This window comes from Alligator sinensis, unplaced genomic scaffold, assembly GCF_000455745.1.
Source record: "Alligator sinensis unplaced genomic scaffold, ASM45574v1 scaffold755_2, whole genome shotgun sequence".
Classification (NCBI taxonomy): Eukaryota; Metazoa; Chordata; order Crocodylia; family Alligatoridae; genus Alligator; species Alligator sinensis.
In genome coordinates, this window is record NW_005841883.1 from 2222553 (window position 1) to 2237254 (window position 14702).

Sequence of the window (14702 nt, forward strand, 5' to 3'; positions counted from 1 at the left end):
GACAATGCCTAAAATCACTTTTAGTTTTGCCACTTAAGTGCTCATGAAACAACAAACAGCATAGCAAGGTACAGCTTCCTGTAGGAAGTGAGATCTAAACACTGCTGTCAGAGATCTCTTCCTAACCATTTTTAATTCATCTTGTTTGTAATACATTTTCTAAGCCTTTATGAATGCTTTCAAGGTTCAAAGAGGGAGTAGTATTCAAGAGACTTTCAGTATAAGTGAATTTTAAGGAGACAGATGTGTACAGATCTGAAAGGCCATGTCAGATGCACAGCATTTCAGAGGAGAAAGAACTGAAGGGAAACAGATTACAAAGTTAGCTTGAGTAGTGGGGAACGCAGCTAAGTGCCCAATGCTGTGGTTTTCAAATGTTGGAGTCGTAGACAGGAGTTGAGTTGTGCAGTTCTGTTTTTTGTTTTTAAAAGATTTAGTAGTATTATAGCCACCAAACTTCCAATTATTTTAATATTGGTTCATGGCAGCTAGATTCCACCTGGAGACCATAAACTGGACATAGTTCTTCTGCTTATACATGCATAAAAACAATGTGACACAACTTTCTTAGAAAAAGAATGACTTTGTTCCAGCATTCAAAAACTGCGATATTAAAATTAACTAGCATGAGATGTACTACATTTTTTTAATGGAAACGTTGATGCAATGTGACTCTGCTGTACAGTGTTTGACCTTTGTACTTAATATAACTGAAATTAAACATTATGACCATACCTACTCTTTCATGTTCTAGAATAACAAATGTTTTAGCTCATTGTCTGTTCAATATTCTCCCCTTTTCCCCTGGGTGCTTGCCTTCCCTCTGTCAGAAGAGGAGGAATTCAGTGATTCTGGTCAAAGGATTTTTATTGGTATGTGGTGAGTAGCAAGTCAGGTTTGGCTTCGCCTGTGTGTTTGTCTTGAAGCTGAACTGAATGTAGCTGACTTGTCTGAGGAGCATTCCTGAATTTTGCCCCAAAGGTTCTCTGATCCCATCTTTATTCACTCTGCTTTTTAGATCCCAAGAGACCACCTTTTCCTATTAGCTTCTTCCTTATTGCTTCTCCAAGTGACTCAATCTCCCCAATAAATTGCTAGTGTAATCTGGCACCCTCCTCCTACCTAAGTCTTTAAGGTTCCCTTCCTTTGGTATGAACTTAGGTAGGGCCAGCTTTTGTGACAGACCGTGCCTCATACCTCATGCTTTTGTGCGAGGGGACTTTTCAAAGCCATATAGTCTATGTGAGATCTCCATTCAGATGGGTTGCTAGGTCAAGGAACAGTTTGTTTCAGGTAAATGAATGGTACTAATCTGGAAATAAATTTGTGTTCACTTCAGAGATTAGACAAAATTCAAGCCAGTTAAAAATGTCCAGATTAGATCGCCCATTTCTAACTAAATCTCCTCCATGCTTTATTCTGGAGATGTTTCTTTGGGTCTTAAATTCTTGGTGACTTTCAATGGGCCTTGTGCTAAGTAATTTTGAAAATCTCACCTATAACTGCTTTCAGAGCTCAGTGATTTCCACCAAGTTGCTGTATCAAGTACTCTAAACAAATTAATGTTTTCCTTTTCGAAAAGGCAAAACTTGAGGTGTTTTATGTGAAATGGAACTAGTGTTTTTTCACCTGCACTCAGTGCATGGATTTAATAGCAGTATCTTTCTGCTCCTTCCAGCTGGTTTCCGAAGAAGCATGCGTCTGTGCCGGAGGAAATCCCAGAACGTCCAACAGTCCTGTTATGCCCAGTGTCCCAGCATCTGTTACAGCACAGTAGCAGCCCCTTATGAAGAAGTGGTGAGATACCAGCGACATCCTTCTGATCGAAACAGACTGATTGTGCTAGTAGGTATGTTGTAGCAACTGACAGTAATGTGCCCCACAGATAGGGATGTACCTATTTATGCAAATCCTACAGGTTCTCCTAAATACAGAAGGCAAAGTATCATATTGATGAAAGTCCTGTGGAATATGAAATTTAACCTTCTGTGAGTCCTACCATTGACTACAGTGGCTGTTGAATTTGGCCTTAGAGTTAACTCTTTAAAATGCTTCTTTGATTGGTGAGTGCAAAATTTTACCTAACTTTCTTTTTGCCATCCATCAGCTTTTATTTGAGTCTATGGATATGTTTTGCTTCTGTTCTGAAACAAAATCCTTTAATGCCCCCCCCCCCAAAAAACAACAAAAAAAAAACCAAATGTCATTGAGCAAATACTTTATGAACAGACTAGAGTAAGAAATGTCGGATGGAAGTACAGTTTATCAGGGAAACTGTTCGGCTTCAAACTTCAGATACAGAAGTGATGAGAAAATACTTACAATAGTGTTAGTGATGATGTAGCCATGATGGCCCAGGAATTATGAGAGGCAAGGATTTCTTAAGACGATATCTTCTATTGGACCAACTGCATGGTTGGGATAGAATTAGACAAGCAATTCATAGACAGAATGTAAGACATCTGTCTATCCCAACCATGCAGTTGGTCCAATAGAAGATACCTCCCTAAGAAATCTTTGCCTCATGAAAATAAATATTTATAAATGCTCTCTGATAAGTATCTTGTGGTCTAAGATTATGGTTAAGAACCCACAGGCACTTCAAGTGACATTAATTCAGTCTATACTATTTCAGTCATAGGCAGAAGGGAAAACTAAAAGATAAAAATTTGCATTGAGTAGGATTTTTATGGTGAATATTACTGCGTCACAGGTTGCAGGTTCAAAAGTAGAATTTGATTTTCACGACTAAAAGGAAGCTGCTTCTGATGTTGCTAAGTACAACATTCCAGGGTGTTTGTGCTGAAAGAAAAATCTTGTCCTCTCTAGATTGTGTGATAACCAGCTTTTCATTCAAACTGGTCTTGGTGCCTCCCGACAATGGCTTAAAGGACTGGAGAGTGACATGTCTTGCACCTTGAGGTGCAGAATGTTGGCAACTTTTTTTTAATTCAGTGGGAACTGTAGATACTTTGCATTTCCTCAAATTAGACTGCTAATTTGTGATGCTAGCACTAGGGACTCCTTCCAGGAGAAGCCGTAATCTGATTTCTGCACTGCTCCTAGTTATTTGCTTCATCAGTTCTCTCACTAAACATGTTCCTTGACTGTTTATAAATATAAACTTACTAAAAAAGTGAGTCGATTTTATGCATAGTCTCAGTCATTGATATTACTTTGTGTGTGTTCTGTTTTAAATATCCAGGTCCTTCAGGAGTCGGAATAAATGAGCTAAGGCGACGACTTATTCAGACTAACCCTTGTCGGTTTCAAAGTGTTGTACCACGTATGTGACACATTCCTTTCATTCTCTAAATCAGTGGCTTCCAATTGTTTTAGACTCAAGGCATCCCTCCGTAACTTTTCTGAATTTGGCAGCAACGTGGTTGCGAACCGCTGTTTTAATGTCTCATCTTACCTACTTTATCTTCTGGCTGCTGAGTCATTAGGTGGAACTAACCCATGTACTTCTTTCCAGGGGACACCTGCAGAGCTGGATTGGGAAGCACACTCCTCATGCAGCTGTTTCCTAGTCTGGCTCTGCAGGAGCCCCCTGGAAAAAGGTGAGTGGGGCACTTTCACCTGGTTGTGGCAGTGCTGGTGCTTCATCACTCTTGAAAGCGTCTCATGGCATTCAGGGATGTCATTGCACCCCAATTTCCTTAACTTCATGTTCTAAGGGAAGAAAATATGAAATATCAGTGTTCTTCCTCTTATAGGGCATTCCAAGAATGGATGTTCAAGTGGAGTATCAAGTGGAGTGACCCAGGGGTTGGTCGTGGGGCTGGTTTTGTTCAATGTCTTCATCAATAACCTGGAAGATGACATAGAGTGCACCCTCAGCAAGTCTGCAAATGAAACTAAGCTGTGGGGAATAGCAGATACACTGGAGGATTGGGCTGGGATTCAGAGTCACCTAGATAAATTGGATGATTGGGCCAAAGGAATGTCATGAGGTTCAACAAGGACAAGTGCGAAGTCCTACACTTAGGATGGAACAATCCCATGCATGGGCTGGGGGTTGACTGGCTGGGCAGCAGCTCTGCAAAACAGGACGGGGGGTGGGGGGGAGTTACAGTGGATGATGAGCTGAATATGAGCTAGCAGTGCGGTCTTGTTGCAAAGAAGGCTAATGCCATACTGGGCTGCATTGATAGGTGTGTTGCCAGTAGGTTAAAGGAAGTGATTATTCCCCTCAATTCAGCACTGGTTAGTAGGTCTGCGTGAAGCTTTGGTTCCTGATTTGATTCGACAGAGATTTGGCCTGATTTGGTCTGAATCCCAATCGAATCACAGGACCCTTGAATCTCTCCGAATCAAATCTGAAGCCTCCGAATCAATTCAGAGAGATGCGGAAAGATTCGGCAATTCGGACATAGACACAGCTTTAAATGTTTTTTCTACATACCTCAAGGTAGCAGGTGGCTTGTGAATGCTGCGATGCTGGGGCAGATGGAGTGTCCCACAGAAGCACGGGGGATCCCCAGAGCACTCAGCAGCAGACCCAGAAGTAGACCAGAAGCACTTCTGGTCCACTTCTGGGTCTGCCAAGGAGTGTGCTGGGGAACCCCCGCACTACTCTAGCTTAGCGACTGGTTCCTCCTGGGTCTTGGGGAGCATGTGGGGTCCCCCCCTGGCCAATCACTGAGCCGAGGGGTACACAGGGGGGTCCCATGTGCTCCTCGGTAGGCCTGGAAGTGGATCAGAAGCATGCGGACCGGACTGGACCCGCCCCCCCCGGTGGGATGCTCCGTCCGCCCCAGCATCACAGCGTTCACAAGCCATACCTGGTACCTTGAGGTTAATAGAAAAAACATTTAAAGCTGTGTCTGAGTCCAAATTGCTGATTCTCTAAATCAGCATCGAATCTTCAGATTTGGATTCGGCTGAATCAAGTTGAGGACAGTGATCCGAATCAACAAATCGAATCACTGTCCCTGATTTGGCCGGAATCCGAATCGAATATGGCCTGTTTCACACACCCCTACTGGTGAGGCCACATCTGGAGTACTGTGTTCAGTTTTGGGCCCCCACTATAGAAAGAATGTGGACAAATTGGAGAGAATCCAGTAGAGAGTGACAAAAATGGTGAGGGGAAAAGACCAAAGGAACTGAGTTTATTTAGTTTAGAGAAGAAGAGACTGAGAGGGGACATAATAGCAGCCTTCAACTACCTGAAGGGTGGTTCCAAGGAGGATGGAGCTAGACTGCTCTCAGGGGTGGCAGAAGATAGAACAAGCAGTAATGGTCTCAAGTTACAGAAAGGGAAGTTTAAGTTAGATATTAGGAAGAGTTTTCTCACTAGGAAGGTAGTTATACACTGGAACAGGTTACCTAGAGAGGTGGTAGAAGCTCCTTCCTTGGAGGTTTTCAAAACCCGACCTAGACAAAACTTTGGCTGGGATGATCTAGTTGGGGATGGTCCTACTTTGAGCAGGGGGTTGGACTAGGTGATCTCCTGACATCTCTTCTAACCTTAACTTTCTATGATTCTATGTTTTCTAACTGCAATGAGGCAAAGCTTATCTGCTTTTATGAAGCTTTGTTTAAAGTAATCTTTTTTTTAAAGTACTTTTATGAAGCTTTCTTTAAAGTACACTGGCCATGTTTGCAGATGATACTAAGTTATGGGGAAAAACGGTCATGACAAGGGATAGGATGCAGATCCAAGTGGACCTGGACAAGTTGGAAAGCTGGGCAGAGCAGAATCAGATGCAGTTCAGTAAGGATAAATGCAGAGTGCTTCATCTGGAGAGAAGTAACCTGCAACATTAATATATGTTAGGAAGAGATGTCCTGGTCAGCATGATGGCTGAAAGGGGCCTCGGGTTATGGTTGATCACAAGATGAACATGAGCTGCCAGTGCAATGCTGTAGTCAACAGAGCTACTAGCATACTGGGATGCATAAGCTGATGTGCCATGAGCAAGGCTAAGGAAGTGATACTTCATCTCTACTCGGTGCTGGTGAGATAGCAGCTGAAGTACTATTTCCAGTTCTGGGCACCGCACTTCAAAAAAGATGTGGTGAAACTTGAAAGGGTCTAGAGAAGGGCCACAAGAACGATTAAGGGCCAGGAGGACAAAACTTATGAGGAAAGACTAAGAGATCTGGGACTCTTCAGCCTGGGGAAGAGAAGACTGAGGGGGGCCTTGGTGCCCATCTATAAGTACGTAAAGAGTGAATATCAGGAGCTGGGACAAAAACTATTCACTGGAACACCCCAGGGGAGAACAAGGAGCAATGGCCATAAACTTTTAGAGGATGTTTTCAGGTTGGATGTAAGGAAGAACTTCTTTATGGTAAGGGTGAACAGAATCTGGAACAGACTTCCCAAGGAGGTGGTGCAGTCCTTGGAAGTCTTGAAGAAGAGACTGGACAGATACCTTGCTGGGATCATTTGATCTCAGCAGTTTTCCTGCCCAGAGCAGGGGGGTTGGACTCAATGGTCTTTTAAGGTCCCATCTAGCCCTTAATTTCTATGATTCTATGATACTGCCTTTGACTGGCTTGTCCAACTAGCAGGAAGAGAAGTAGGGTGAAGTTGGGGTCAAGGTTCTGGACCTTAGGAGACTTGGGTTTGATTCTTGACATGGTAATTTGTTATCTGCATTATTTTGGGCAAATCACATACTTTTATTAGATCTCATTTTCCAGCCCAGGGATAGGAAGTGCTTCCCACAGATGTTGTAAGGAAAAGCTCACTCTATTGTTTGAATTGCTTAGAACAGTGATTTCAAACTGAGTTCTGTGAAACCCTGGAGTTCTGCGATAGGTCATCAGGAGTTTCAGAAAAAGACTGGGGATAATGACAAAGCGGACTGGGAGGCAGTGCACCTCCATTGCTGGGCCAGGTTGCCTGGCTCCATGTCAGTCATCTACATAGAGGTTCTACAGCCGGAGCGATATGAAAGGATTCTGTGACTTTAGGAGGTTTGAAAACCGCTGGCTTAGATTCTGAAAACAGTGACAATATAAATCCTTAGGAAGCTCCCAGGCTTCAAATTTCTCTTTTAGCATTGCAATCTAAAGCAAATTTGTATAATTTTATTTTCTGACTGCCTGAGAAGTTCAGTCCTTGAGCATTCATAACATGGGTCATGCTCTGTTTCACTCAGGTGTGGTACCTTTGCTTTCCGGCCAGTAATAGGCCTTTGTGTTACCTCAAACCCTTGCATCAGGGAACGAGTGGGTTGAAAGAGAGAATGCTTAAGATGCAGGAGTTTACACTCCACTAATGTAGGTTTATTCAGCAGACAGCACATGCTCTTATACTAAGAAATGCACTATAGTTACCTTGCAAGTGAGTTTTGCTCCCTGTCTTCATGATCAGACATTTTAATGTCTTGCTAGAGCATTCAGGGGCATAGTCCTGTAGTCCAATGACCCTTTGTTTCCAACCTGCTTTTATACCTTTTGTTTCTTGCATATTCATTACTTTTACTACTACTGGCTATTTACAGACTATTTATATAATCAATTTCTTACTATTGGGCATTTTCCTGAAACCTTATATACTTAAACACACCCATATATGCATACCTTTCTTATTATACATCCACTTTCTGTACATTCTTCTCCCCACTGTCAGTGATGATGTTTATACTTTGACAAAATTTGTAGCTGCTTGCTCAGCTTTAACTAGATAGTAACCTCCTCCCCAGCTCAGATGCTATGTAAAACCTCACAGGAGTGGACACTGGCTGTTTTACAGTTACATCTGTCCTCCCTGTCATCTGTGGTGACAGAGGAGCCATAGGAGGTTTGGTAAACTTGTCAAGTGATAACATTATTTCTGTCGCATTGAGGCAGTTATCCACTGTTTAAATCCTGGTGAGCTCTTGGTGCCAACCCACTGACCTGTACTGGTCCTACCTAGAATTGGCCACCTGGCACTGGCTTTGTGGGTGGTACTGTCCCTTAGACTTGGTTTCCCCAATACCTCTGGCACAATCTCTGTCCTTGGTGCTGATCTGTTTGTGCCTCTTCCACTACTGACTCACTCCTGTCTTTGGGGCCACTGCACCATACTTGCTTGAGGATGGAATGGCAGGCAATAGGGGGGAAAAAAGGTTGCAATGATGCCAGTGTGGCTGGTTTAGACCTGAGGCCTTCAACAGCCTTCAGCTCAATCAAAGACTTCAGTCAATGTCCTGAGCTTCTTCCAAGGGCCACATTCACCTCTCCTTAGATTGCAGCGAGCATTATGTTCCTGGATCAGAATTCCCAGGCCCCTGCTCATCTAGCCTGTACCTGTCAATCGGAGGACATAGAGGGCTTTCAGGATCTGATGAAGCAGGCCACACATGTATTGAGAATTCCTTGCTGATGACAGAGTAACACAGAAATGACAGAGAAACATGCTCCCTGATGGGTGTATTATATTATGCAGTAACCATAAGGTTAGTCCTGCCCATGAATGAAAGATTTGTTAACCTGATTAAAATGGTTTGACAGGCTTCTGGATCTTCTGGAACCTTGTGTTACCAGACTTCCAATTCTTACCTGATGCATTTTATGAAGCACATTGGCTTAAAAAGAAAACCAAACTCATGTTTTCCCAAAAAACCCATTTAGTAGGAAAATTCCCAAACTCAGTACTGCCTTAAAACAGTTTAAAAATTGTAAACGGTTTTAGCAATGATGCTCCATATGTTCAAATGGAGACTCAAGGAAGTACAATTTTTGGAAGTTTTACTAATCTAAAGGTTGTGTAGCTGGGGTTTTCTTTTGGGGAAAAAAAAATCATGTATTACTTTTCTGATTACTTGTAAAAGTGAAGAGTTTAAAATCTTCAACTTCAGTTTAAGAAAGATAGTGGTTGGAGATTTCTATTCTTCACTAGAAACTGTCCTAATAGTGACTTTTTTTCTCTCTCTCAGACACTACACGTGCTCAGAAGAGTTATGAAGTAAATGGTCGTGAGTATCACTATGTATCAAAGGAAACGTTTGAAAATTTGGTCTATACTCACAGGTAATTTTGAAGGCATATTAGAGTTCCTTTGTCTAATATTGCTTTCTTCTCACCATCTTTTAATGTTCAACATGCTCCAAGGCAGGACAGTTTTGAAGTTATGCTTCAGTACTGTCAGTCAGAAGAGATGAGCTTTGGTTTGTTGCTAATCTGCAAAGATTGAATCAATTCAGGCTCGGGCTTTTTGAATGTCTGTCCGTAGCCTTGATTGTGTTTTTAACTAGGACACTCGATCTGAAAATTTAAAGGCTCTTCCCCATTTCTCCCTTCCTTCCCTTCTCATTACTTTTGCAGAATGTTGGAGTATGGGGAATACAAAGGAAATCTATATGGCACCAGTGTTGATGCTGTGCGAACAGTCCTGGATGAAGGGAAGGTCTGCATAGTTGATTTAGAACCTCAGGTGAGTCGGGCAGAAATCCAAGGCCTGCATTTTATGGAAGAAATAGGATCAAAGAAAGAAACAGCATAATCCCTCTCATGACACTTGTTGGAAGTAGATGCCTCTCTTTTTTGCATTTGGCTTTAGTGACAAGCATAAATTACGGGTGTTTTATCAAAGGTACATGTGCATGTCTGGATCAAAAGTAAGGGTGCAATAAGTCCCTGAACTCGTTCCCAGCAGAAGCCACACTTTCCTGCAGAGGTTTCTGTCATGAACATCTCCCTTCAGGTTTATGATTGTGCAGCATGCCATCACTTCTTTTTGAACTATGTAATATCCTTGTGGTAACAGCAATTTTTAAGTGAAAAAATATGCTTAGGAAAGTATTTGGTAAAGTGGTTCCCAAACTGTGGTCCATGAGGCTATGACAAGTTGTCTATAGATTGTATCAGATTGGCCCTTTTCAATTAGAAGTCTGATGAAAAAGAATTGGTGGGGAGAAGCTTGGAGGACACGGTGGTTAGCAACATATTCTGAGGGCTGATGAGAGTCCATTGATTCAAAAGAAGCCACCCATAAACTTAAGAACTACTTGTTTCAATATACTTATTTCTTTTGAAGCAGTTAAGTAGCTGGGAAATAAGTAGAAGCAGTTAACACCATTTAATCATATATCTGAGAGCTACTACCACTCCATAGATCAGCAGTGGTCAGCCTCTGGCCAGTGGGACTCCCCACACATTTGGAAATCAGGTGGTGGGTCTTTCTTATGGGGAATCATTAGTATAATTGCTAGATGCGGGTTGAACTTTACCCTGAGGCATGGTTCTGTAGCATCTTTATCATTGTATCACTGATTAAAGACAAGGCTCAGTTAGTGAAATTATGGTAAAATTGGATTAAACCTTAATAACATTGTAATCTCCTGCTTACTGGAAACTGCAACTGTTTAGAATGCATACAAACTGCATTTGCTGTTTAATTTATATTGTGTTTACCCTCAGAATTGGAGTTGTAGTCAAATTATACAATTAGACATTTTCAACTGAAAATTTGTTTTGGGGGGAAAATGTGTACTGTCAGATCACACATGTCCATCTTGAATAAGTGCTGCTAACAGCTGAATATTGGGTTAGTATGTAGTTTGGAAACTAATCTAATAAAAGCATCAGGCCAACTTTTAGTAGATGCCTGTGAGAGTCTGTTTCTACAGCTTCAGTGTGCCTGTTCTTCTGCTACCATATATATATGCTACTGTCACTCGCCACTAATGAGGCTATGAAATTGTGGTGGACTCCATCCCCAAAGTCCTAACTCCTCCAGGAGCTCCACAGGACAGACATTTGACACCTTTGATATATATAAAACACTACAGAGTTGCTCACTAAACCCTTTTCCCAAATAGTCTCTAAGAGAAGGAACTTTTTTATTTCCTCTTCTCAATGATCCATCAGAATCAGACTGGAGATGAGAGAATTTTTGAGGAGCAAGTAGTCATTCCCTTCTAAGGTAGATGTTACTGTGCGGGTGCAGTAAAGTTACAGGGCCGAACGGTACAGCTCGTTAGGAGTTGGAATATAGGAGTGTGAAGGGTAAGTACTGAGGAGATTTCTGAGGTGGGTGTTATTAATTATTGAGCTTCCTTTATTATGCACAATGTATTAACTAATTTACCACTCCTTAGATCTCTCGTACAACTGCTTAGCTTTCATAAACAATACGAAACACAACATACATGAGCACAAAATACAAAAATATGACAGAAATTGCTGCTCCTGTTTCTGTTGATAATAATACTACAGAAAAGGGATTACAAGTACAGTTAAAGGTTACAACTACTTTACTGATTTCAGAATTATTTGTATTATTCATTTTTCATACTTACCACACTAATAGGTGTAGCATACTTAGTTATTCTATTCTGTTACCGAGTCAGACGAGACATTGCTGGCTTGGTTTTCTGCGGTTTTCAGGCGAGACAACTTGTTCACTTAGAGTGAGATATTTGTCTCGGGGACTCTGCGCAGTTCATCAGGCTGCAACATAAACTACTTGCGATTTTTCCTTTGATGCTCTGCAAGTGAGTTCTCCTCCGAATTGGGATTGCTTATGCTCGGTTTATATGGAGTGAGTTGGCGTCATGGCCCGCCTCCTACTCCGCCTCGCCATAAATCCCATATTCGGGTATGGATGCAGCATCTGGTGCATGCCCATTTCACTCCACTGACCCAGTTTTGAGCAATTTTTTCTGGTCTGAGCCAGTTTTGGGACTTCCCAATTGCTCTAAAGTAACCCTGTATGCTTACACCTGATTGGTGCGTTAAGTTTCATTCTGTAATCTTAAGTTTCGTTTTACTATAAATTACTTACACTTACTTTATGTCTCATTTCTATGTATTTATATTCAGGCCCTTTCAACAATGGCTAATAGGGAACACGCTTGTACTCATTACTATGGCAGTAGATAAGAGGTAGGAGGAGAGTAGGGTATCATTTTAAAGGTTTTTTTAAATATGCTCCCTGGAAGGAACTATAGTAGTGAAATGTTGAGGCATCCATTGCGATTATCATTTCAGATAATTTCTGTTTATGCTTCACTTTTGGGCACTACCCTTTCTTCTAAGTCAAGGAAAAAAAATAACAAAACTTGTCTAAGTTTTCTTTTTCTACCTACATTGTGGGCTTTCTTTTTTCCAGCCTTAACATTGAGCAGGATAAGGCAAAAAGGTTGAGTTTGTAGGTGTCCAAGAGATCTTGAAGACTTAAGTCCAGCAAAGAACTCTGTTCAGATATTTTCCCTTAAATAATTCATTCATTTAATGGCATTAATAGTTTTTAATTTTATAACATTTAAAAACATAAATGAAAGAAAGGCAGCATGGCCCAATAAACTCCAGTGAGAAATTTCCTTTGGGTAGATGGAGTCAACATTGTTCAAGCATTAGGCTGGTAGTGGGTTTTTTTTGCTAATTAGAGAGATGAAAACTAGAAATTAGACAACTGTGGGTCTGAAAGAATGAGTGTTGCTCAAAAGCAGAATTACTGGCCAGGAGGTGTGCTCTGCAGCCACTTGTGTGTTCAATGTCTTCCCTTAAATTTGGTACCCAATGAAAAATAGAAACATAATTCTGCTAACATAGCAGAATGTAGCTCTTATTGATATTGTACTTATTCATGTTTTGTGCCTCTTGCTGTTTTACAGCAATCCACAAGTACTGATTATTGTTGTAAAACAGCACAGTAATTTAGCTAAAGCACCTCACCACCATTTTGGAACACGGGACACTGAATACATAAGACACTGGGTGTTTTGATTAGACCAACTCCTGAGACCCACTCTAATTAAAATTTGCACCCCCACAACCCACCAGAGCACATGTAAAAACACCCTAGGTAATTTAAACCCTGTTAATGTGGGGTTTTATTTATTGAAGTTGACCATTTCTTAATAAGGTGACTGTATAGAATTAGGTAATTGGTGTGGTGCAAATACTTAACAATGGCAGGCCTGGGGATTACTAATGAGATCATTTTATAACAGGTGTTCTGGAATAAGATTACTGCCAGGTCTGCAAATTGTAATAGTTTGTACATAACGCTTTTGTTTTTATCCCAGATTTTGTTCCCATGAAATATATTTTAACTTGCCCACTAATTGATTGATTGCAGGGAATACAAGTGGCTCGAACCCATGAACTAAAACCCTACATTATCTTCATCAAGCCACCTAGCATGAGCCGCATGAGACAGTCTCGGGAAAATGCCAGGATCATTACAGACTACTATGTGAACATAAGATTCAAGGTGAGACTTAGGAATAGTAAAGGTCCAACACAGCACATTGGTGTTTGGTCACAACCTGTCACATTCCTTTATTACATTAATATTTTAAAGGATCTTTGTCCTTACACTGGTATAAGTTCCACATACACCAGAGAACGATTTGGTCCATTGTGTGGTTTTTCTAGATGATGGATGTCCTGAGAGGACTTGGGCAAATGATGCCTGATCATCTAAATTCACTGTGGGCAGAATTCAAATGGACTGACTTCAGTTTTTGCTTACAGAATGTTTTCTGGATTGAATCTATTGATTGATTAAAGACCAGAACTCCATCTTATTTTAAGAATATGGTCCGAGGATTTTTTTAACATAAGGATTTATTTAATGAACCATAAGGTTTATAATGTGGGAGAGCTGCACAAATGGTTGGGAGCAGCAACATCAATTTTTAAAAAGGGAAGCCTGCAATAACTTGAAGGAAAGTCATGACAGAGTTCAAGCTTTTTATTGATGACAGTACTACTTCCATTGGCACAAACTTTTATTTTTGCTGCGGGGGGCCAAAGATGAAGCCCCCCCTCCTTGGTGGCATGGCTGAAGCAGAGCTGAGTGGAGCCTGTGTGAGGGCAGGAGCAGATGCAGGTGGTCCATTGGGGGCTTGGGGCTCCCCGCCCTGCTGCCCTCTCCCCAAGAGCCCCACACGAGCTGTACCACCATGGCAAGGCACCCCCTATTCACCTGGCAGCACTGGGGGCACAAGTCTGTGCCACTGGACTTCCTGGACTTTAGGAAGGCCTTCGACACAGTTTTGCACCCTATCCTCATTGGGAAGCTAGCAGACTGTGGAGTGGACGCCTACATGGTCAGGTGGGTGGCCAACTGGCTTAGGGACCGCACCCAGAGAGTGGTGGTGGATGGTTCCTTCTCGACCTGGAGGGAGGTGGGCAGTGGGGTCCCGCAAGGTTCGATATTATTTAATATCTTCATCAGCAATTTGGACGGGGGCGTGGAGAGCACCCTCTCCAAGTTCACTGATGAATCCAAGTTATGGGGCAAAGTTAGTACACCAGAGGGCAGGGAGCAGATTCAGGCTGACCTGGACAGGTTGGATCAATGGGCAGAGAGAAATAGGATGCAATTTAATAAAGATAAATGTAAGGTACTCCACCTGGGAAGGAGGAACCCCCAGCACACCTATATGTTGGAGAGTGTCCTTCTCAGCAGCTCGGAGGCAGAGAGGGATCTCGGAGTCATAATTGACTCCAAGATGAACATGAGCCGGCAGTGTAACGAGGCCATCAACAAGGCCAATCTCACCTTGTCATGCACCTGCTCATGCACGACTAATAGAACAAAGGAGGTGATGCTCTCCCTCTATGCGGCACTGGTCAGGCCGCAGTTGGAGTACTGTGTCCAGTTTTGGGTGCCGCACTTCAAGAGGGACGCAGGGAATCTCGAGAGGGTCCAGAGGAGGGCCACTTGCATGATTAGTGGCCTTCATGATAGACCCTATGGGGGAAGGTTGAGAGAGCTGAATCTCTTCAGCCTTCACAAGAGA

General features: G+C 42.1%; 1 protein-coding gene across 1 annotated transcript in view; it reads left to right on the top strand.

Moving 5' to 3' along the window:
- The window catches only part of MPP4 (membrane palmitoylated protein 4), a 55608-nt gene that overhangs the window by 38505 nt on the left and 2401 nt on the right, over positions 1–14702 (top strand). Inside the window, exons 15-20 of the mRNA XM_006017691.1 lie at positions 831–872; positions 1679–1849; positions 3206–3286; positions 8883–8976; positions 9271–9379; positions 13031–13165. Of these exons, the coding sequence (XP_006017753.1) occupies positions 831–872; positions 1679–1849; positions 3206–3286; positions 8883–8976; positions 9271–9379; positions 13031–13165 (632 nt within the window). The remainder of the gene's footprint in view (positions 1–830; positions 873–1678; positions 1850–3205; positions 3287–8882; positions 8977–9270; positions 9380–13030; positions 13166–14702) is intronic.